The sequence below is a fragment of the Poecilia reticulata genome, chromosome 22 (genome assembly GCF_904066995.2).
Source record: "Poecilia reticulata chromosome 22, P_reticulata-male-v2, whole genome shotgun sequence".
Classification (NCBI taxonomy): Eukaryota; Metazoa; Chordata; class Actinopteri; order Cyprinodontiformes; family Poeciliidae; genus Poecilia; species Poecilia reticulata.
Window position 1 is genome coordinate 22,676,213 of NC_088851.1, and position 24,864 is coordinate 22,701,076.

Here is a 24,864-nt window from a genome sequence, read left to right on the forward strand (position 1 = left end):
CCTACGACGGAGCAGGCAGTAAGAGGATAAGGGACAAATATCTCAAGAGAAAATCTGGTTAGATAAAGAACACATAGTACGTTTTTATCTAGGTTTTAAAAACGCAATTGAAGCATGATCCAGGAGGTAGCAGTAATACAACACTTTGGAGTCAAACTGCCGTTATAAACTAAAGAAGAAGAACTAAATGGATCTTAAGACACAAATCAGCTGACAAGCTGATAAGACTTCTGGAGACGATGCGCTCATAAAGGCAGGAAGCGAATATTCTGTGTTTTTATCTGTTCAGAATGAGCATCAACAGCAGCGAACAGGCGGATGTTTATACCAGGCTCTCTGGAAGAGACTCCTCTGTTAGCGAGAACACTCCTCTGTTGGGAAATGTGAGTATTAATCAGCTCGTCTGCCGTCTGTTGCAGGTACCATTTTAATTTATCGGTAAGCTACTGGTTCGTCTCCGTGTTTATGGCCAAAATCACATGAGCTGGACTTCACTTTTTCAGTTTCAGTTTTCAGCTTTTGTCAGCACTCTGGCTGATGTTTAGACTAACTTCTGCTTTTATTTTTGTTTGCAAAAGTCTCATTTTACACTTCTTTTTATTTGAATATGCACACTTATGTTTTACATAGTTTGATCTGACTGTCTTAATGTTTTTCCACTTCACTACTTGTGTTTTTATGTAAAAGATGTCACATTTAAATAGTCACCAAAAATCAATTCAAGTAAAAGCTCGGATGTAACAGATTTTTACTGAAGAAACTGTTAAAAGTTGTCACCCAAGAAACTACTGACGTAAACATAAACCATATATGATTAAAAAATAGAAGAAAAAAAGCTGTTCATGTGCTAAGTAACTGATCACAATATCTGATTTAAATTTAACAATAGTGGAATCTGAAAGAGAAATATGCAAAGTTATGTGTAAATTCTGATCTTTTAAACACTGAGATAAAAAAAAATTGATAGAAATTAACACAATCACAGGTGAAACTTTTTCACAGCAACTCAAATAAATAGTTTTAAACAGATACACATTAGGTAGTGTTTATGTTAGAACAGGGTAAAGTACTTTTGGTAACAGTGTATATAATATTTACTGTATCTTCTTATTAGAAAATAAGATTAAACAACAGAGCTTGTGTACACACAAGTCGACCTTTAATATAAAATATGGGTCTATGTCTGGTAAAAGTAGCGATACTTCATAAATATATTATTCCTGTAAAAGTATGTTGTAGTGAAACTACATCTAAAAGTAATTTTTTCCAAAATGTTACTAAATGTAAATGTAAGTCACCCGGTCAGGGCTGTTGCTGCTGAAATGTAAAAAATTATTTGATAAAAATGTTAAAACACAAATTAGTTTAGAAATAGGTGCCAGTTAATACACTTCAAATTTAAAAATGAATCTGAACCAGTCATATAAAAATAAATAAATAAATTACTGCAAATTATTCTGTATATTTACAAGATGTAAATATTGTAGTTTGTTATTAAAGCCACAAACAGAATGAAGAATCAATAAAACGATCTGGGACTGAATTTTAAACCGGAGTCAACCAGTTTCAACCAACGTTTATTTAAATAAACATTTGTAATCCATTCACTATGTGGCTTTTAGGTTGTTTGTGAAAAACTAATTGAAATCAAATCCGTTACCTTCAACTTTTTTATTAAATGGGAAATAATGCGAGCCTATATAAAACAATGCAAACTCTCTCTTCAGCATCGCTTTTGGTAAATTCTCATAGTAATATTGGTATTGATCGTTCTTAAAGATGTTTTTAGGACGAACATGACAAACCCCGGCTTAAACCTGCATTAGAAAAAATAACTCAAGATTATGTTTAACAATAACTCTGTTTTAGAGATTATTGGCTCATCAGTCGTATTCTCTAGTGAATATCTGCCATATTTTAGTGTGTCAAATCCTGTGATTATATTATCTGTTGCAACTGAGCCCCATTACATCTCCTCTTCTCCTTAAATCATTGCAATGACCCCATTCCTCTGTTTTCTTAAGCATCTGGGTCAATAAAATCTCTTATCAGGTGCAGGGGATGGAGGATAAGGGTTGGAAAAGTTCAGCAGACCCTCCAGATTTTTTCCAGTGACAACAGTCTTATGAGTTTTGATGTGCTTCACCTCTGTATCACTCAAACAGCTGTGAGCTTGTTCCAAACACACCTTTCTGCACATTCATTTTCAGAATTTGCTTGATTTAAATACCTTTCACTCTGCAGCTGGTCTGTGTTCACCTCCATCTGGTTACTGCACTGCAAAAACACAAAATATTATCAAGTGTTTTTAGTGCAAATATCTTATTATACATGAAATAAGACAAAACTAACTTACAAGTAACTTTTGAGCAAGATATGAAAGCTTGTTTTAAGTTAATAATAAAAATAACTTTTTCCACTGACAGATTGTTTCATTCATAGCTAGGGATGCACCGATATGAAAATTTTGGTCAATATCGATACACAATATTAATATTGCTGCGATGGCCGATAACCAATATTTACAGATATTACATATACATATTTCACTACCGTTTAAAGCCTTTAGGGAAAAAACCCAACCGAAAACTGATTAAAATAAATATTGGTTCTTCATATCGACCCAGTTTTATTTATCAGTCTGATACTGATGCCGATGTTGGTGCCAATATATCGTGCATCCCTAATTTTAACCAGACATTTTCCAGTGTTGTAAATGAAATAATCTGATTTACATATTTGTTAAAACTTTTACTGTCATCACAGTTTTTTGAGACAGATAATCTGTAAAAAGATCAATCTCCTCCACTTCCTCCCTGATCTGTTATTGTAATCTGAAAAAATGCATTGCTCCCATAAAAAAAAAAACAACCAATCTGAGCCAGGAGGAGGGTCTTAGCGCTGTCAATCATCCTTGTGAATGTGCTGCTAATTATGGTAATGGCAGAGAAGCAAATCGCCTTTACAGGGAGTGTCTATGCTAACTAGCATTAGCATGGAGGGAGAAACTCATTGTGATGAGAAAGCAGGGAGAAACTCTGCCATAGCAGAGAGCAAAGGGGGTGAGCGGCATGCACATGAACATGATTGACAGCGCTAAGACTCGCCTTTTTGCCCTGATGGCACTGGAAGAAGATGGAGAGCTTGATTTTTATTTATTTATTTTCACAGATTATCAGTTTTATATTATACTGTCACAACATGGTGACAGTTTCAACAAATGCGTAAAAAAATATTCTTATAAAAGCTACAAACATACTTTGAGAAAATGCTGTCTGAAAATAACGCCTTGTCTTGCTGAAAAGTTATTTGTAAGCTAGTTTTCTTATTTCCAGTGTAGTGAGATATTCACACTAGAAACTGGACTAAAAATACCTGGTACTTCCTGTCTGCCAGTACTGTAAAGGGGTGAATCCGACCGCTCGGCTGCAGGTCAATCCGAGCTTGTTGTGACACCGACACCAGAGTTGCCACTTGTTCTGTCCAGGATATCCCCCATTAGAGGGGTCAAGCAGTTTGGGCAGCTTCCCTTATCCTGAGCTCAGGCAGCTGTCCTGCAGCCAGCAGCTCAAATCCCACCCGTCCATTCCCGTTTCCATCCCCTGATCCTGCAGGCCCCTGCGGTGTTGTTTTATGACATCCATCGTCAGGCCTGGCCAGTTGTTCCTCGTAATGTCAGGAGGAATCAGCAGGTTTCTTTCTCAGCTGTGTGTCTTTATTCCTGTGGTTTTACTTGTTTGTTTGGTTTTTTTTCTGTGCAGGGATCGGTGCAGACCAGAGCCACTGGAGCCTCAATCGCCTCCTGTGTGTTCAACCTGATGAACGCCATCATGGGCAGCGGGATTCTGGGCCTGGCTTATGCCATGGCCAGCACAGGGATAGTTGGGTTTAGGTAAGAGAGGCTCTTTTCACCACTCCTTTCTTTGTAAAACCTTTAATACTTTGTACTTAGTGCTTTCCCTTTGATCCCAGCATCTTGTTAGTACTGGTGTCCAGCCTTGCATTATATTCCATCCATTTGCTTCTGACGCTTTGTGACCAAACAGGTGAGAATAAAACTATCTGACCTTAAGGGTGACCTATCCTCAAACAAGTTAGGATAGCTTTACGGATTATAGAAAACGTGTTTATCACATTGTTTGCACAAAAACCAAATCATTGATAGAAAATTAGACTTCAGTCTGTTTTAGATGATGACAGCTGTGGGCAGGAAAGATCTCCTGTAGCAGTCTGTATTACAGCAAATTTGAAGAAGCGTCTGATTGAAGACATTTTGTTTTAGGGTTATAAAGTCTCTTAAAGATGATGGTCAGGGTTGTCCATGATTATCTTGATTTCTATATACAATTCTTCTGTGCATCATTATATCCAGAACATGTGCAATTATACAACAGTACAGTCTTTGAAATGTATTAGTAGAGCTTCCCGCATAACCAGGAAAAAGTGGTTTTGATATTTAATTTAATATGTAATTTGGCATTAGTACAGTATTTTTGAATTAAAACCAGCTGACCAAACATGCTGGAACTCAGCTTGGGTTGCTAGGTGATGGGTGGAACTCCACTGGGGTTGCTAGGTAACCACCAGTGGCTGCTGATTTGTAACGTCACATTCCGAAGGTTTTTAAACGGCTCGTTTTCCAAACACTAAAAAACAACTGGGTGTTTTTTTTTTTTGTTGGTGTTTTTTTTTTTTTTTAGAAGCAGTAGAAACTCAAATGGAAGTACAAAAATGTGCAAAATATGAATTTCCTATATTGCATCCCCCTTTAACTAATTCCCTGTAAATCCTCCTCACTGTTTGGTGTCGACTTCTCACTCTGATTGGCTCTTCCTTTACTCAAGATTTAATCAGTTTACTGTAAACTTTCCAATCGCAGTCTGACTCAAGTCCTGATTGTGACCTGATCAAGTGATGTTTGATTAATTAGGAAAAAAAGGGTCAAAGGAGACCAAAGAGAAGATAAAAAGAAAAACAATAGCAGGACATGCTGGTTGATGATTGCCACTAAATTAGGTTAAAGCCCTGATGATGTCGCAGCTTTTTTTCAGCTTCTGATTGGTTAATTCGGAGCATTTGAATGAATTGTTGGCTCATCTATGGATATATTTCATGGAGGTATCTGTGACATTTTGTGAACTCTGTGGCCAATCGAAATGTAAAAATTATGTCTGAGTCCCACTGAACCGCTCTGGATGGAGTATCAGGAACGAAAACATTCGGTGATTTCTATTGATTTAGTCTCCATAAAATTAGGAAAAATTACAGCAAACCCTCAAAATGCTCCTTATGAGACTGTTATACAACAACAAAGTGTCTTCAGTCAGAGGCGTCTTCAGATTAGCTATAACACTGACCGCTACAGCAAAATGATGTAACATCATTTAAAAAAATACATTTCAGATCGATTCAAAAGGCTAATAAATAGATTCATAAACACAAAAAGAAAAGACATGAATATTCCTTAATATTGATGGAAAAGTTATTTTAACTAGTGTTCATAATTAGTATTTTTCCTTTAATATTTAGGAATTATTGACTTAAAACAAACCACAATATCTTGCTGAAAAGTTACTTGTAAGTTAGTTTTGTTTTATTTGAAATGTGCTCAGATATTTGCACTAGAAACTAGACAATAGTACTTGGTAAGGTTTTGTGTTTTTGCAGTGGAACATGTTAAAGTCTTTGTTTATTTTAATCTTTTAACTGTATTTTGCTGAAGGTATCAACTCGTATGAGGAACTTGGAGAAAAAGCCTTGAAAAAACCAGGAAAGGTAAGTTGTTGTTTTTTTCAGGATTGTTCCTAATGTTGTCAGTTTGACTGGTATGTTTACTCTAATTGTTTTCTGTTTTGTTTTTTTTCCTCCAGATTTTGGTCGGTTTAGCGATTGTCATCCAAAATATCGGCGGTGAGTTGGCCTTCTTTTCAACACGAACTAACAGACATTACTTCTGACACGCTGGACATGAAGCGATTATGTGGTTTTTATGAGAAGCAGAGCTGCGACTGGGCCGAGGAATGCTGCAGGGACGGTTTGTTTATTTTGGAGGCAGACATCGCCTCCTGCTGGTGGACAGAACACCCTGTGCTGACGTCCTCTGCTCGTTTCTCATCACTCCCCCCTGTGAGGCCATTATCTAGATTCCCTGATAACCTCTGACCTCGAACCGCCGTCCTCTCCACCCCCTCTCCTGGGCCTGAAACATGACTTCTCCCCTAATTGATTGCTGATGGTAAAACTCCCTGTTGTGTGGAGGAAAAGCATTTTGGGATCCACTCCACCACAGACAGAGGATTTTATTGACTAATCAAACTTGTGGTTGTTGAAAATGTTATTTTTGGAAAATCTGACTTTTTTTCACCAATATAGTCCTTGGGTACTTTGTTCAGAGTGATGTCACCTATGGCGGCCATTTTGCTTCACAACTGTGTTTTAAAGCTCCCATTTATTTGGACTTTGACTTCAGATCAACTCTATGATGGAATATAAGCGCCAGGCTGGGAATTGTTTTAAATTACAAGAATAAAGTTGTCATATTAGGAAAATAAAGCAGTATGGTTGCTTAAATAATCAATTATTGTGATGATTAATTGATTAATTGTGAAATATTTGGCAAATTCTGCAGATTTTTCAATATTACAAATACATAAAAAAATACCAAGAAACAAAAAATTCAATTCCTTTTTTAATTTAGTAAATTTCAACCAGGTGAAGTTAAAATTCAGCCTTTTTTGGAGTTTTGGATAAAACATACAATTTGTTTTAATCTTGAATGAATATATACTGCAAAATTAATATATACTTTGTACATTATTACTGCTCCAAATATGCTAATTGTTCAGCAAATTGACTTTTTGAGTCTTTATACTCAACGATTAATTGGTTACTAAATTAGTTGATAGTAATTTCTTTGATTCATCGCGATTAATTCGATTAATCGTTTCAGCCTTACAGCATCTTGTGAAGTTATACTTTGGTATGTTTTACACCAAAATCTTACCAAATATTTTTAGTTTAGTTTCTAGTGCAAATAATTTGGTTTAGTCATTTTTCAAGTGGACTAACTTAGAAAAAGCTTTTCAGTAATATGCTGGAACTTGTTTTAAGTCATTACGTCCTGAATGTTGGTGAAAAAGTTCTAGTTCCATTGGCAGATTTGTTTAAACTTGTAATACAATATTTTACCCATGTTGTAAGTTAAATAATCTGCCAATACAACTAAGTAATTATTGACTTAAAACAAGCTCCTACATATTGCTGAAAGATTGTTGTAAGTTGGTTTTCTCTTATTTCAAGTGAAATCAGATATTTGAACAGGAAACTAGGCAAAAATATTTGGTGAGATTTTCTGTTTTTGCAGTGCAATACTTAATAGAAATACTTAATCTTCTAACATTTCATTGTAAAATTATCAGTTTTAGGACTTTGAAAAGATTGTGCATCTATTTCATGGAAAGATCTCCACAAACTGAGCTTTTCTCATAATTCTAAGACGCTTTTTTTTCCGGTAAAATTGCGACTTTCTTCTGCTAATATTCTATGTTCTTGCAATTAAACAAAAACTCTGGCAGCCCAGCCCTGATACTAAGTAATGCAGCTCACAGAGGGAATGATTGAAATAAAAAACACTTTTGGAAAATATTTTTTGATATTTAAAAAAAGAAAAATTGATTAAATGGTATCAGGTATGAAAAAATCAGATCTCCACTCAGCTGCTCCGTCGTTAGCAGCTGGGTTGGGTAGATCCCCGCCTATCCTCTGATGTGTTGCTGTTTCCCCAGCATGCAGGAGTGAGAGAGCCAGCACTCCAGTGTGCATCTGCTCCTTTTATAAGAGTGCAATTAGCCTCACTCTGGGTAAACATTCATCTGCGCTGCCAAAGGCTGAGCAGCCAATTGACCTTAATTACTGACCACCCGATGGCTCTGCAGCCGGCCGGCCTCTCCTGGCTCCTAATGAAATGAAAGCGGTTCTTTCTCATGTTGGATTCACTCTGGAGCGATTCGCTGACCACACACAGAAAGCTCACCTCTACTCTCCTTTAACATTACATGCATGCTGATTATCAGTGTCTGTTTTCTTACCACTTGGCTGATAACTGTCCTCTTTGTTCACTCAAGGGCCAGTTTGAGTAGTCGTGTAAGTATTATCTCACCTCTGGCTCCTATAGAAGTGCTTGGTGTACTGCAAAAACACAAACTCTCAGCAAGTATTTATGTAGTTTCTAGTCCAATTATCTTAAGAAAAGACTAAACTGACTGAAAAGTAACATTTCAGCAAGAAATAGGAGCTTGTTTTCAGTTAATAAGTCATTAATATCGATAAAAATCTACTAGTTACGCTGGAAGATTATTTCATGAATGATGTGGGGAAAATGTATTGTGAAACTGACCATTTTTCATCAATATTTATTAATTATTGACTTAAAACAAGTTCCTATTTCTTGCTGAAAAGTTACTTGTAAGTCAGTTTTCTCTTAATTCAAGTGTTTTAAGACATTTGCTCTAGAAACTAGATTTCTAGATTTGGTGATTTTTGCAGTGTGCGCTCAGTTTGATCAGCTGCATGAAGCTAAACCGCTGCATCCTGTGTTTCTGTCAATGTGGCTTTAACATTTTATTTTGTTTCTTAAAGCTGGAGTGTGTAACTTTTATTTTCAAATAAAAATCTGTTATTTATATATTTATTAACATATTAATTATGTTGTGACAGTATAATATGAGATAAATAACATGTGAAAAGATGGAGCTCCTCTGCCTTCTCCCAGCGCTCCCAGTTCTAAATATAGAAATACACAGCTTGGTCAGAAACAACCAATCAGATCCAGGAGGAGGGTCTTAGCGCTGTCAATCATGCTTGTGTACATGCTGTTCATACCTTCCCCTTTGGAAGGAATGCTCAGGCTATTTGGACAGCAGATAAACAGTTTTCCTGGAATGGTAAGGTATTTCTGCACCATTAGAACACTGAGCAGGGTGTACACAAGGTTGATTGACAGCACTAAGACCCTCCTCCTGGCTCTGATTTACATGCTGTCGCTTTAATATTTTTGATGCGAGATTTGTTGGCTGACGAACCAAAGCAGCTCTGATGTGCAGAGTTCCTTCACTGGAAAGTCTGAGGTCTGATTTCAGAATCTGGACAAAATATTTCCAGACTTTAGTCCTTATTGACTCCTTCCTTCCTTCCTTCCTTCCTTCCTTCCTTCCTTCCTTCCTTCCTTCCTTCCTTCCTTCCTTCCTTCCTTCCTTCCTTCCTTCCTTCCTTCCTTCCTTCCTTCCTTCCTTCCTTCCTTCCTTCCTTCCTTCCTTTTTTCCTTCCTTCTTTTTTTCCTTCCTTCCTTCCATGTCGATAACATTGAAGCAAATGGACAGACCAAGTCAAGCTGCCATATCAGCATTTTTATGCCCACAAATAAACCACTGAATCAGTAATGAAGGAGTGAAGGATCCCTGCCTGCCAAGTTGTAGCACTCAGAAACGGCAGCTGTTGCTCATAGAGAGAAAGTGCTTGTGTCTGTGTGGGCGAGAGCGTTATTGGAGGAATTTTCTTTTCTAAACAAATACAGGATCTAAGGGATTATGGCTGGGATTATTTAAAGGAGAGCCAAAGACCCGCCTCAGGGTCCCAGATAGCCCTGCTTGTGCCTGGCTTCCCCAATCATAAATCCCTTAAATTCAGCAGTGAACACACACTGAAACACTGTAAAAACACAACATCTAACCAAAGAATTTTTGGTCTAGTTGCTAGTGAAAATATCTTGGTACACTTGAAATAAGACAAAACTAACTTGCAAGTAGCTTTTCCTCAAGATACAAGAGCTTGTTTTAAGTCAGTAATTCCTAAATATTAATAAAAACAAAATGTACTGCTTCCACAGTGTCGTGGAAAAAATTACTTTAGCAAGAGTCTGGATGAGAAGAAATAAGAAATTTATTAAAACCTTACAAGGTGGGAACAAAAGTACAGAGTCAAAGGAGCCTGTCAGGTCTGCTGGGACCAACAGTGGATCTGGCTTCCTTTTATAGGCTCTGGTCAGAGAAGAGAGACTTGATTGGACAATAGGTGTGAATCTGATTGTTATATCAGGGAGATTGTCTGGCCATCTCCCTGATTGGACAATAGGTATTCTCCTTGGTATCTGATTGGTATCTGATGATAAGATCATTCAGACACATGATCTCATCATCAGACACAATCTAAAGCACAAAAGCGATGAAGAGCACATTATAAAATTTTCCATTGCAACAGACAGATTATTTTCTTATTATAAGACACTTTTTGATGTTGGAAGTGAAAAATCTACTAGTGGAAATAGTACTTTTTCAGTATTAAATGATTGTCCAAAATAGTTACTAGCAAATGTACTGAGATACGTGATACTATTCAGAAAAATACCAAGTATTTTTAGTAAGTCAATAACAAAACATTTGTCTAGTTCAGCAGTAAAAACCACCTGACTAAACGTGCTGGAGTTCTGCTTGGGTTGCTAGGTGACGAGCTGAGGTTGCTAGGCAACGGCACAGTGCCCAGAATTCTGACTCAACAATTTGAATTTCAAATTTGCCAAGATATTTGCACTAGAGACTAGAACAAAACGCATTAAGATGTTGGGTTTTTGCAGTGAGTTTGCCTCAGTAATTTTAGTGATCCTCACCCTGGATAGAGTTTTTCTGAACTAACAGGAAGTGAACCGATCCTCTGTCCGTTTGACTGTCTGTGGGAAGTGGAAGTATCTTGTTTCCTGGCAAGGCGGAGAAAGGTTGGAAGTACCTGGATTAGCGTCAGAGATCATTACTGTTCGCATTCCTGCTCCCTCCTCACCCGATTAACCTCATCCTGGCTGCTCTGCAGCAATTTGAAGCCCTGTGTTTTGTCTGCCACTTCCAACTGGGGGCTTTACTGGGGATCTCCCAAGGCTAGCCACCCATGTTGTGTTAGCCTGCTCCCTTTACTGTGTGTTTCCCAACTGTGGGTTTTCTGAAGTATGTGTTTAAAATCACACGCCCAAGTCTACGTTTTTTTCTCAGCAATTACAAACTCTGTTTCAATAATCCTGGTGTCAAAATAAAGCTAACACTTGGGAGAGTCCGTCAGAAGTGCACGTATCACAGCACCCGCATTAGTTTAAGAGAAAATGAGGATCGAACATAAAATTATTTGGATTATCTTGTCCCTTGCCAGGATTTTTTTAAATATTATGCTATAAACCTTTTAGAATGATCATAAGCCTGCAAACTTTTGGAAACCATAGATAAACCTTTACCTGTGCAAATATGAATGCAGATGAGTGGAGGTAAACTACAGGAATTTTAGGGGTTTTAGTTAAAAATAAAAATATCTAGGCATTTTGCACTTTGCACAGGTTGAGATAATCTACAAAACGGGATTTTCTGTGATTTTATTTACTAAACTTATTTTGCATGTATAAAATGGATTGTTTTTGAGGGTTTTTTTTTAAATACCTGCATTTATTATTTTTTCATCATGCTTTTTTTTATTGAAGTCTTTTTTTTCAGAAATCAAGTGTAAAAAAAAGAGAAATTATGGCAAATTAGGCTCATTTTTCTGATAGAAAAATTAAAATCAATATATATATATATATATATATATTTGTCCCTACCAGAGCTCCATACAGTGTTTTTTTTTTAATTAAAGTTCCTGGTCACTGACGCCTGTCCTGCAGCCCTTGTGCTTCCTGCTCAGCTCAAATGCTTTTTATTCGCTTCTAGACGTTTAGAGTAGGACGTTTCCATGGATACCAAATATGTGCAGCTGAGGCCATGTGCAATAAAACATTCAGATATCAGCTGATAAGTGCTCACAGTGGCATTCAGCTGCTTTCTGTGATCTTGGTTAAAATTGTATCTTTTTTTTTTGTTGTTTGTGACGTTTTGTTTTGTTTTCCTCGGTTCTCCTCAGCCATGTCGTCCTACTTGTTCATCTTGAAGTCGGAGCTTCCTGCAGCCATCAGCAGCCTCCTGAGCGCAGGAAACACCGGGTGGGTTCATGCAGGATGCTCAAAATGAGAAATGAGTAAAAATAAGTTAACTAGATTAAAGATTAAAATAAATTGATTTAAAAAAAATGTAAATAAAATTTATTTAAGAGAATAAAAAAAGACTTGAATCACTTTGGAGTTTTAATAATGCAAGTTTGCCTTCAAAGACAAATAAACTTTAACTTCATAAAGAACATTTAACACTGGAAGATATTTAAATGTCCAAAATAAAACAACCCAAAAATAAAATGGAAATAAAAACCACACACAAGTAAAATGGATTATGATGCCTCTGTTAATAAAATTACCCTCCACAAAATGTTAATGATCAGAAAGGAAATTATTAAGCTCATTTAAATTTATCATGCAGGTTTATCCACAACACCTTGAACGCACCATCCATGCAGTGAAGCATGATGATGGCAGCATTATAATGTGGGATTAACTTAAACTACAGATTTGTGGCAAATTTTGAAATGTGACATTCAGAGAAACTTTCATTTATTCAGCAAAGAGGATATATATATATATATGACTACCAGTAGTTCATTTTTGTCCTCTGTAGAGGACATTTGTAAACTTGAATATCTCCCACCCCCTGCACTCTACTGAATTAATTCCTTTTGGTATCTACAGAGGACATTTAGGGCTTTTCAATGATACCACATGTGAAGGGGTGGGACTTTACCTTTTTCTAATTCATAAAAATGGCGTTTATCAGTAATAACACATTCTATGGGAAGAGACAAAGTAAGTGCATAAAACCTTTTATTACCTTACAAAGAATGTGGGATCTAAAAAAAATGGTTATTGGACAATATTTTTTTTCCTGGTAGTCAGGAGGATAAAAGTAGCTTTTTGTTTGTTTAGTTACATAAAATCCCAGTATCTGGAGTTGTGATTTGGAAAAACTCAGAGAATTTGAAAACTTTGCAAGGTGCTATCCAAACATCCATCGCCCATCAGCAGCCTGCGTCCTTCGTTGACCTTTCTGGTCGGTCCTGCAGCTCCCCGTCCTCGCAGAGCGTCGTCCTCTGGCCAAGAATGTAACGTGTATCTCTTTATTATTGGCCACACCGGTTTAAGCAGGACTTGTAGCAGCTCTCAGCCCCCATCCGTCAACATCTGACTCTTCCACGCACAGCTGCTCCGTATTAGCGCGCTGCGTTCACCCCGCCACCCCCAAATCTCTCACACATGTTCCCCAGAATCAGACTGATACAAGGGGATATCAGTTTTGCCAGTCTAATTACGGCTCGCTGTGGAGGGGAGCCAAACGTTCCTGTTAATGAGCGGCTTCAGGGACGTTAACAGGAGCCCGTTCGCTTCCTTCAAAGCGGGAATGAATGAGTGAACATGCCGAGTCGTTTGTCACCACTTGTTGTTCTTGTTTGTCTGCTGGAGAGGTTTTTCTTTTCAGTTTTTGTGTTTTATGCCAAGCAGCTGCGGATTTTATCGCCATTATAGATGAAAAAGTAAAGGGGTGAAATCCTGCCCCAAAACTCAAACATGTTGAGATTAATCTCATAAATTTTCTAGGAAAAAAAAGTAAGGAAATTTCTACTTTTGAAACTTCCAAAAGTCAAAAAGAAAGATTTTTTCTTTTTTTTAGATAAATAATAAAAATAAAAAAAATTAAAGCAAATTTTTTGCTTTTCAAACTTATCATGCAAAAATTCACAATTTTCGAGTTTTTGTTTTTTCAATTTGGGTCTTAACACCTTTTTAAAGCAGCTCAAACGCTAAAAATGAATCACCCAGACAGTTTTTGGCAATGAGTTAGTGTTTGTGTCTGTAAAATGAGTCATTTCAAAAAACCTTAAGTCAAGTGACATTTAACAGGCAATTTGTTGTTACCTGGCAACCCCTGCCCAGTTACCTAGCAACCAAGCTGAGCACCAGCACGTTTGGTCAGCTGGTTTTACCGCTGTATACGCTGTACAATGGCTGCTGGAAAAGACAAGTTTTGTTGTTGCCTTACTATTTAGAAACAATTTGCTGCATTCTTGATGGTTGTGCAGGAGGCTCCACTTCTGCTTTTCAAAGATGTACGGGTATATAATTGCGCATCTGTTTGCAGCCATTTTCACGTGCGAATGTAAACGTTGAGTGGGGGGGGCGTGGCCATGAGCAGCTTATTTGGATTTAAAGTGACAAGAGGCCCGGAAACAACTTGATATACGGAGAACTGAGCAGACTAAAATCTCATTATCTAATAATGAAAATGTAATGAACATGTTTTGTTTCGGCCACAGACCCATCCTCACCTGTTAAAGGAAGCTCAGTAGGTCACCTTTAGAGATTGTTGGGAGTGAGAGCAGACGTCCCACCTGACGTCCAGACACAGGGACGGACGCCACAGCCGTGAAGCTGCCGGTCAGGGGTCAGTGGGTGTTGATGTGGTCGGAGCAGGTGCTGCTGACGGCGGGTTGGCCATGGAGCCAGTCCCTTATGACCCGGTACTGTGGCCCAACACATAGCAGCGACAACCAGGACCCGTCCCAGACGACGCCGACCCCAGCGGAGCCAGCATGGCTTCCATATGTGTCACTACAGCGCCGCCTCTTCCTCCTCCTCCTCCACAATCCCCAATAAACCACCAAGGATCTCCTTCAGCAAAAGAAAATATTATTCCCCTCTCTGAAAACCCTGCAAGAGAAATGTGGTCCCATCTGATGGAGCGACACAGCGTTAGCATGTGAACTACATGATTGTTATGATTTGAAAGAGCTAAAGCCTTTAATTCGTTCCACATGACGGATCTGTCACTCTGCATTTGAGTCCAGAATGGAGACAAATTTCCAGAGCTGGTTCATCTTAAAGCATGCCACTTGAAGACATTTCAGAAAGTCTGCTGCAATTCAGCCTTGACTTTTAATGCTTTACCTCTTGTGTTTTACAGACATGTCTGGTATGAAGATGGCAGGCTACTTCTCATCATCGTCACACTTTGTGTCGTCGTGCCTTTAGCAATGTCCCCAAAAATCGGTGAGTTTCCAAACAAAAAGTGTTTTTTTTCCATCTCTGTCTGGTTTGAATCACTCCGTCTTCCTGGATGTATGTCTCTCTCTCTCTCTGTCTCTCTCTCTCTCTCTCCCTTTCTGTCTCTCTCTCTATCTATCTCTGCCTCTCTTTCTCTCTCTGCCTCTTTCTCTCTGTCTCTCTTTCTCTCTCTCTCTGTCTCTTTCTCTATCTCTGCCTCTCTTTCTCTCTCTCTGTCTCTCTCTTTCTCTATCTCTGCCTCTCTCTCTCTGCCTCTCTCTCTCTTTCTCTCTCTCTGTCTCTCTCTTTCTCTCTCTCTGCCTCTCTCTCTCTCTGCCTCTCTCTCTCTCTGCCTCTTTCTCTCTCTCTTTCTCTCTCTCTGCCTCTCTCTCTTTCTCTCTCTCTGTCTCTCTCTTTCTCTCTCTCTGCCTCTCTCTCTCTCCCTCTCTCTCTTTCTCTCTCTCTCTCTCTCTCTTTCTCTCTCTCTGCCTCTCTCTCTCTCTCTGCCTCTTTCTCTCTCTCTGTCTCTCTCTTTCTCTCTCTCTGTCTCTCTCTTTCTCTCTCTCTGCCTCTCTCTCTCTGCCTCTTTCTCTCTCTCTGTCTCTCTCTTTCTCTCTCTCTGCCTCTCTCTCTGCCTCTCTCTCTCTCTCTCTCTCTCTCTCTCTTTCTCTCCCTCTGTCTCTCTCTTTCTCTATCTCTGCCTCTCTTTCTCTCTGCCTCTCTCTCTCTGTCTCTCTTTATCTCTGCCTCTCTTTCTCTCTCTGCCTTTCTCTCTCTCTCTGCCTCTCTTTCTCTCTCTCTGTCTGCCTCTTTCTCTCTCTCTCGCTCAAATTCGTGTGGAGTTTGAGTTTTTGAAGTTGACAAAGAATATTGATGGTTTTGTATGCAAGTGGGGTATTAATGATGTTTTGTGTACGTTGGATGAGGCATCTTTAGTTTTTCCTTTTTATTGAGTTTGTATTTGATTGTTTTTTGTTGTCTGACATTAAGAGGGTAAAATAAAGGGAATTTTAAACCTCAAACCTCTCTCTCTCTCTGCCTCTCTCTCTCTTTCTCTCTCTCTCTCTCTCTCTCTCTCTCTCTCTCTCTCTCTCTCTCTCTCTCTCTCTCTCTCTCTCTCCCTCCCACCAAAGGATTCCTGGGTTGGACCAGCAGCCTTGCCTTCATCTTCATGTTGTATTTTACAGTTGTGGTGAGCTCTGACCCAAACCTTGAAAATCTGTTGACTGCATGTTTTCCAGTGTTGACTTGCTCCATTGTTGTCCTGTTTCTAGGTTGTGGTGAAGAAATGGTCTATTCCATGTCCGCTGCCTTACAACATGACAACACTCTCAAACTTTACGAAGGTGAACATAAACAGTTTATTCAGAACAAACACACAGTTCAGCTCAGTTCAATGCAGTAAAGTAGTTTTACTATTCTGCATGTGAATGTAGAGGATAGACACGTTAAATATACTTTTAATTGATTCTCCTAATTGATCACATCCACTTTATTGTGAAATATATTCACTCATCTCACTGCAAAAACACAAAATCTTACCAAATATTTTTGGTTTTGTTTTTACTGCAATTATCTTGGTACACTTGAAATAAGAGAAAAATAAATTATAAGTAGCTTTTCAGCAAATTATAGGAGCTTGTTTTAAATCAATAATTCCTTGATATTGATTTTAAAAAGTACAAGTTCTAATTAAGTCATAATATTTTGAGAATAAAGTCTTTTTACCAGATTAGTCATAATATTATGACTATATTCTCATATTATTTTTGACTGTTTTCTTGTACGACTTTATTCTCATAATTTCTTTGTTCTTTTATTTTCTTAGCATGACCCTAATTCTCTGTTGTAAGGAAGTAATTGTTGAGTTGCTTCCACTATTATTTTGCTGCTTTGATTTTGAGTGAGTAGGCGTGTCTGGTAGGTAGATTTTGCCCAGTCGTTCATGGCCACCGGGATTATGAGCGAAAGCCGGGATGTTGAGTTTACTGATTGTGTCAGATTTGGCTGATGAGGACCAGAGCGGGCCGCTCGGAGCTCTGCACGCTGAATAAAGCCAGTCCTTAAGGGAAGGAAGTCCAGGTGACCTTTCCTGACCCTGGAAATGAACTCTGACTTCTAGAAATTCAACACCGAGCTACAACCCCAAACTGAGCGCGAGCTAACTCGCTTTTACCAAAGTTGTTTTTTCCTAGAGATGTGAGGGCAAAGTGAGAATATATTTCTATTTTCAGACTTAGAAGTTTTAAACAAAAAAATATATTTTTTTTTGTTGTTGTTTCTTTCAGGTATCAAACTCAACTGACTCAGAATGTACACCTAAACTCTTCATCCTCTCCATAAAGGTGAGTATATATTAATACTGTAAAAATACAAATCTTACCAAGTAATTTTGGTTTAGTTTTTATTGCAATTATCTTATCACACTTCAAAGAATACAAAAAAATTACATACGATTAACTTTTCACCATGTAATGAGCTTGTTTTAAATCAATAATTCCTTAATAATGATTTTTCATAACAGTACTTGTTACATTGGCAGATTATTTTAACTGATGAGACAATTTTCCCTTGTTACAAGTGAAAATATCTGCCAGTGGAACCAGTAGTTTTTCATCAGTATTAAGGTATCATTGACTTATATCTTGCTAAAATATTGCTTGTGAGTTAGTTTTGCATTATTTCAAATATATTAAGAAATATGTGTGAGAAATTAGACCAAAAATACTTGGTAAAAGTTTGTGTTTTTGCAGTGTAGATTAATTCCACACAGACCGATGTTTTAAAGCCTCCATTTAACGAAAGTACAAGAATATTAACATCAGTAGTGTAAATATCTATAAAGTATATCAGATAAAGTGTAAATATCTTACTATATTACACTTTAAGTAAGTCAAAACTAACTTACAAGTAACTTTTCAGCAAGAAAAAGGAGCTTGTTTTGTCAATTATTCCTTAATATTTATGAAAATGTTCTAGTTCCGCTGGTAGATTATGTCATTAAAACTAAAACTTTTTTCATCAAAGCTCCTATGTCTTGCTGAAAAGTTACTTGTAAGTTTAACCTCATTTCAAGTGCCTACTTAGCATATTTGAGCTAGAAGCTGAACTAAAATACTTGATAAGATGTCGTGTTTTTGCAGTGAAAACCTTTTCCCTCCTCTGGTCATATGCAGACTGTTTGAGTTGTTGGTGAGAAGTTGTTGAATGCCATTCGTTCCACTCCGCTGACAGGTCACACTCTCACCTGTGACGTGTTGTTGTGTTTTTATGAGGAGGGCGAGCAGCGCCCCTCCCAGCTTCCCCTCCCAGCTGCCCCTCCCAGCTGCCCCTCCCAGCTGCCCCTCCCAGCTGCCCCTCCCAGCTGCCCCTCTCAGCTGCCCCTCCCAGCTGCCCCTCTCAGCTGCCCCTCCCAGCTGCCCCTCCCAGCTGCCCCTCTCAGCTGCCCCTCTCAGCTGCCCCTCTCAGCTGCCCCTCCCAGCTGCCCCTCATATTTATATTACATTCCAAGAGCAAACATGCAACTCGCAGAGTTACAGATTTACAATAGCTTTCACACTCCTTGATCTTTTTTTTTACATTGAAATTATGAACTTTAGCATCTTTCAGTGGGATTTTGTGTGATACACTAACATACAAAGTGTATAAGTGGGAGGAGGAAGAAAAGAAAAAAAATGGTTTTACAAATGAAAATCTGAAAATGGTGGCATATTTTAATTGAACCCGTATGAGTCGAGGCTTTTTAGAAACTACTTTCACATCACTCCTGTTTAGTTTATTTGCCTAGAAAGTCAGGTTAATCTGGGAATGTGTGATTGCTCAGTCAAACTCTGCAGAAAGTGGACTATAGCACCGGACATCCTGGGTAAACACAACAAAAACAAATCCAAGAATATAGCAGTAGTGGGAGAAATGCATCATGTTCTTTTACCAAAAACAAAAGAGAATTTGCTCCAGTTTCTAATGCAAATATTTTTACTTCACTTAAAATAAGACAAAACCAACTTACAACAAACTGGAGCTTTTTGTAAGTCAATAATTCCTTAAGATTCATTAAAGTTACACTGGCAGATAATTTCACTTAAGATTCAAGACTCATTAAATTCTTCCCATGTTTGAAGTTAAACAATCTGCCAGTGGAACTAGTATTTTCTCACCGAGACTAAGGAATTATTAACTTAAAACAAGCTCCTACACATTACTGAAAACATACTTTTATAGTAGTTTTGTCTTCTTTCAAGTGTATTAAGATATTTGCACTGGAAACTAGACAGAAATACTTAACCACTGGGTATTTTTGCAGCTTCCAGCTGGTTTTCTCATGGGTTTCCTGTATTCAGCTCCATCCTTCTTCTCATCAACTCTAATTGGCTCCTTTTCTGTTTGCTGCAGAGTGCCTACGCCATCCCTACTATGGCCTTCTCCTTTCTGTGCCACACCGCCATCCTGCCCATCTACTGCGAACTGGAGCGGTGAGCCTCCGGCTTTAACACGTCTCTGGACCCTGCTGTGTAGCCGCTAAGCTAACTGTACGACTGCGCTGTCTTTCAGACCAACCAAAACCCGAATGCAGAACGTTGCGAACATCAGCATCAGTTTCAGCTTCCTGCTCTACTTCATTTCTGCTCTGTTTGGGTACCTCACCTTCTATAGTAAGTAGGGCTGAAACGGTTAATCAAATTGATATGATTAATCGATAATGAATCACGATTAATCGATTGTGAAAATAATCAACTAATTTTGTAATAAAAAAATGTTAACTGGGATACACAGACTCAAAAAAATGGCAATTTCCTGAAAGAACATCATAATGAGAGCAGTAATTAAACCAAAACTGTACAAAAATATAAACATTTGCATTCAAGATTAAAAAAAAGTTTATTTTTCTGTATATATGTTCTACTCAGAACTACTCTAGTCTTATAGTTCTAGCTTCACCTGGTTCAACTTCTGAAAAAAATCTATTAGCACTTTATGCTATCCAATTCTTAATCCAAAAATAATCAACAGGTCTGTCCTGCACTGTATTGATGTTGCAGATGGATCCTTTGCTACAAATTATCAAGCGTACACTAAGGGAATGCTGTGTTGTTGCTTTCTACAAAATAAAATGTTTATTTTATTTAATTTTATAAAAGAAATGTAATTGTTTATTTGCATTTTTAATGTATACATAAAAAAAATGCCAGCTTTTTTATCCGATTAATTGTCAGAATAATCGATTAATCGATAACTAAAATAACCATTATTTGCAGACCTCATCAGTTTAAAGTCCTGCTCTGTTTCTGCTCCTTTATTCTTCTTCTTCTTCTTCTCCTTCAGGTCATGTACAATCTGAGCTGCTGCTCGGCTACGGCGTGTACCGGCCGCACGACAGAATGGTGATCACGGTCCGGGTGGCCATCCTTCTCTCTGTGCTGCTGACGGTGCCGCTCATACACTTCCCTGTGAGCACGCCACATCAGATTACATGTCAAATGAATCACTTCACCAGCTAACACGTTTAATTTTCATGAATTAGGCCCGTAAGGCTGTGATCGTGATGCTGTTCGGAGGACGCCGCTTCTCCTGGCTGACCCACATCGTCTCCACGCTGATCATCCTGGGTGTGGTGCTGATGCTGGCCATCGTCGTGCCTGATATCAGGAATGTGTTTGGAGTCGTTGGTATGTCAGAATTTAGTTCATTTTAGTCTATTTTTTTGTCTTGCAGGCAAAATTGATGACACCTTTTAAGCTGTACCCAGTATTATGATAAACTTATGACATAGGAACATTGATATTGATTTAAAAAATCAATATCAATTGATATTAATATTGACTTAAAACAAACTCCTCTATCTTGCTGAAAAGTTACTTATAAGTTAGTTTTGTCTTATTTATAATGTAATAAAATATCTTCACTAACAATTAGACAAAAATACTTGGTAAGATTTTGTGTTTTTGCAGTGTTTGAATAGCTTGAGATTCCCAGACATGTGGAGGTCCTCATTTCTCTTCCTGATATCTTGGTTGATTTATTTAGATTTTCCAATGATGTCACACAAACATGTTTAACTCAAATTTTGAAATTTAGCCAATTAGAAGCTTGCAAAGTCATGACATCATCATCTGGGCTTTCCCGGATTAACTAAAGACAATATTCAGATCTGAAGTCATAAAAGATTCTCTAAAAAAAAAAAAAAAAAAAGAAGAATATCTCGTATTATTATGGCACTTAGCAAAGTGGAAATAATTTTAATTTACCTAAAACAATAAAAGTTTAGCTTTTACATAAAATGTTATTTCCTGCTTGAATTGAAATCTTGAAACATGAAATTTAAGGAAATGTTAGGAAAGGGTGTGCATAAGAGGTCATTTATTTAACAATTAGAATTTAATGTAACACTAGAAATGTAATAATAGAAACTGCATTTATGTTTTGATGCTGAATCTATTTCCAGCAGACTATAAAAGCAGCTAAAGTTCAAGCCATCGATTGTTGCATCATTTATGCATAATTAATGGATTCCTGATCTAAGTTTATGAAGCTGCTGCTGTTGATTTTAATCAGTTTTTAATCATCTGTATTTATTGTTTTTAGGCTCAACGATGTCCAGCTGCCTGCTGTTTGTTTTTCCAGGAATCTTCTACCTTAAAATCAGCAGCCAGCCAATCAAATCCTTCGACTCCATCGGGGTAAATCAGCAAAATTTCACCTGTCTGTTTTCTTCCTGGTGTTTTTCCTGACCTGGTGTTTGTTTTTGTCTCTGCAGGCCATACTTCTGGTGGTTTTTGGGTTGATAATGGGTGTCACCAGTCTCACTGTTATCATTCTGTCGTGGGTGTTGAGCTCTTGATCCGAATCCAAGCCAGAAAGGGAAAAGTGAACCAAAGAAACTGAATCATGAAAGGGACCAGCATCACCTCAGGGACTTTTTATGATGACACTAAAATGTTTATACAGCTTTCAAATTATGAGAAAGTTTTTCTACATATTGACTTTTACATTTTTTTATTTTTGTGGATGATTTTACTGTTTTGATTTTGCACTTTATTATCCTTTTAAACTTCCCTGGAAGCCTTAATGATTCTTGTCCTAACTTGATGTATTTCTGCTCTGTTTTGAGCACTAAATTAAGGGAAAATTGTTTACGTAATGAAACCCGGGTTTGCTTGTTTAACCACTAAAATGTCTTCATCAGTACGTCTAAGACTCATCTGTGTAAACATGTGTTTGATTGGCAGCAGCGGTTATGATGCTGAGAGCCACGCTCTTCTGCGGTTCGGCTTTCTGCTAATGAAAGCCACACGCTCCGCACGTTTCCATTCGCTGTTACACTGTTTAGTTCGTCTTTAAGTCGCCTCTCAAACACTCAGACTACTAGTCGGCTTTCTGCTTTAAAGAAGAGCCACTTCAATCAGCCTCCTCATTAAATAAAATGCAATAAATAACCATAAACAAACTACAGATGACAACAGTTGACAGTTGTGCAATTAAACACAGCTAAACTCCACAACATTAATCATAACAGTTTAAAAAACACACACAAAACATAAAATCACACATTTTCAACCTAAATATAAAATGTATGTTAAAATATAATACTTGTAATAAGGAAACAGTTACAGAAAAAGGGGGAGGATCTCTCAGTTACTTTAGGAGGAACGTGTCTAACCATTAGTAACCATGGAAACGGTGTAGGGGGAAAAAACGGCTATTGTTTCGTCTTCTGTACGTTTTTAAAGCTGCTCCAGTGTAAAGGGAACCGTAGAGATTTAAATCATGTGGTGTGAATTCAGACAAAGTGGTAATTGGATCAACACGTCAGAACGGAGGAGGTTTGGGTCGGTTTCTATCACGCTTCTGTAAATACCGTCGTTGTCTGTGAGACCCAACCAGATGAGTTACACTCAGAGAAATTAGCTCGACTCGAACAAGTAGAAGCCATGAATAAACTGACAAAAACAACTTCAGTTGCTCTGGTCAATACTCCGATCTTCATTTCCGACGTCCATCGACAACGACTGAGTGACGTAGTGGCAAACGGTTAATATGCTAATAAATGTCTGGAGAAAAATTAGTTCACTAAACTAAATGGATTTGAAGAACAAATAAAACATTTTTGACAAACTTCACATGTGTAATATAAACAAAATGGAACCATAATAAATGGCTTCTGAATCTTTTTCCACCTACAATGTGACCTTTGACTGAGCATCTTTAGACGTCTTGTGTCTATATACTAAATTAGTTAGGGTATTTAAAATTAAGAGCTTACAGTTTCTTAAATTTGATAGATAAAAGAAAGATGCCCTTAAATACTTTAATCGCAGATCTCAAATTTTGTGATGGCACAAACATTTTATTTCATATAGTAGTTTATTTTTCTCCTGGGACATTTTTTGTAAGGAAATTTGAGTCGCAGGCAGATGACATCATTGCGTTCTGTGACTTCAGGCGCTGAAGCTACCACTTACTAGCTGCTAACTAACCTTGCTTAGCCAGCTTTAATTATGATTTTTTTTTAAGTATTGTCAGTTGGTTGGGAAATGTTGGTCTTTGCCACTGGGTCTCTTCTGTTGCCAAAATATCAACTGCTATATTCATTCTGTGCAAAAAAAAAAAAAAAAAAAAAGGCATTACTACAACATAAAACATTTTCTTTTGTACGTTTCTGTTGTGATACAGGTCTTAAATTTTGTTCATAATGGTCTTAAAAAGGTCTTAAATTATTATTAAATTTCCCTTTGGTATTAATAAAGTATTTTTGAATTTGAACTGAATTTGAATTAAATTTGAGTTGGTGAAACCTGCAGAGACCCTGTCTGATCTGTACAGCTTTATTGGAAAACAAAAATCTTGAAATGGTTCTGAAGTTATTTACCTTGATCCTTATTTTTCATCAAGTTTAACCACCAAAATGTCTTCATTTTCCTTTTTTTTTTTTTACATAGACTATACATTATAAAATCATTTTTAGCACAAGATTACCACCTAGTGCCCGACTGGGACAGCACTCCTCATCTTCGTCATTTTTTCTTTGGGTCTAAAACCCTGAACAAGTCTGAATCAAATAGAAGTCAAAGCTCTGAAAACCAGAGCTTTTTGTGTTGGAAGGCTGCATGTTGAACCCACCCGGTCCAGAGCTGTTTTTATGGGGGCCTGGAGTGGTCAGAGTCCTCCGCTCAGGGTGGGAGTGTTTTTGTTTAGTTAAACGGCTCACAAGGCAGGGCTGGGCCCGCGTCCAGCAGTATGACAACACCGTCTCCCAGGGTTAAAGGAAGGAATGAGGCAGGGGAACGATGGTGGGCTGAAATTAAGACCCTGCTGGCAGCCTTGGCTTCTTCTGTTGGTTTAAGAGGTGTTGGCTGCGTGCTTTAAAAAATGTTTTTTGTTGATTGAAGTCAGAACAGTGGTCACTTATGACATGTTGTCCGATTGTTGACCTTTGGCATATAGACAGTTTGCTGGCCTTTCATTTGTGAAGAAAAAAAAGTGGGTTAAAAGCATTACTGCTTCCTGTTTGGGTTTAATGCTGCATTCCAGTTACCTGGGAAGTGGGAACTGAGATGGATTTGACGTCAGACCAGGGGAATCTATCACATCCTTTATCATGGTAAATTTCTTAAGAGTTTTATCATTTTTGCAATAAGTTCCAATTAATTATTATTATTAATAATTTGTTGTTAATAAAACCCGCTTTTAATTTGGTCGGTTTACATTTGCTTGTGTTACATTGACATTAGACAGACTTTTGCATGTGTGTCTTGTAAAATCAACATGTTTCTTACTACTGTTGGCGACAGGAGCGGCCATGTTGAAACACAAAGTCCGCCTCAAAGTCATAACTGGGGTAGTCGGAGTTTCCCAGTTGGAAATCTGACTTCTGAGGGCAT

The 24,864-nt window shown here is 37.8% G+C and overlaps 1 protein-coding gene across 1 annotated transcript; it reads left to right on the plus strand.

Moving 5' to 3' along the window:
- Positions 1–15: 15 nt before the first annotated feature.
- slc38a6 (solute carrier family 38 member 6) lies at positions 16–23,777 on the plus strand. The gene is made up of 16 exons (XM_008400029.3): positions 16–383; positions 3,762–3,892; positions 3,973–4,046; positions 5,723–5,775; positions 5,871–5,910; positions 11,926–12,004; positions 14,907–14,992; positions 16,120–16,178; positions 16,261–16,332; positions 17,275–17,331; positions 19,379–19,458; positions 19,538–19,638; positions 20,309–20,433; positions 20,508–20,652; positions 21,569–21,663; positions 21,741–23,777. Exons 1-16 carry the CDS (start codon positions 291–293, stop codon positions 21,822–21,824), a joined length of 1,374 nt encoding a protein of 457 aa, XP_008398251.1. The 5' UTR covers positions 16–290; the 3' UTR covers positions 21,825–23,777.
- The last annotated feature ends 1,087 nt before the right edge of the window (positions 23,778–24,864 follow it).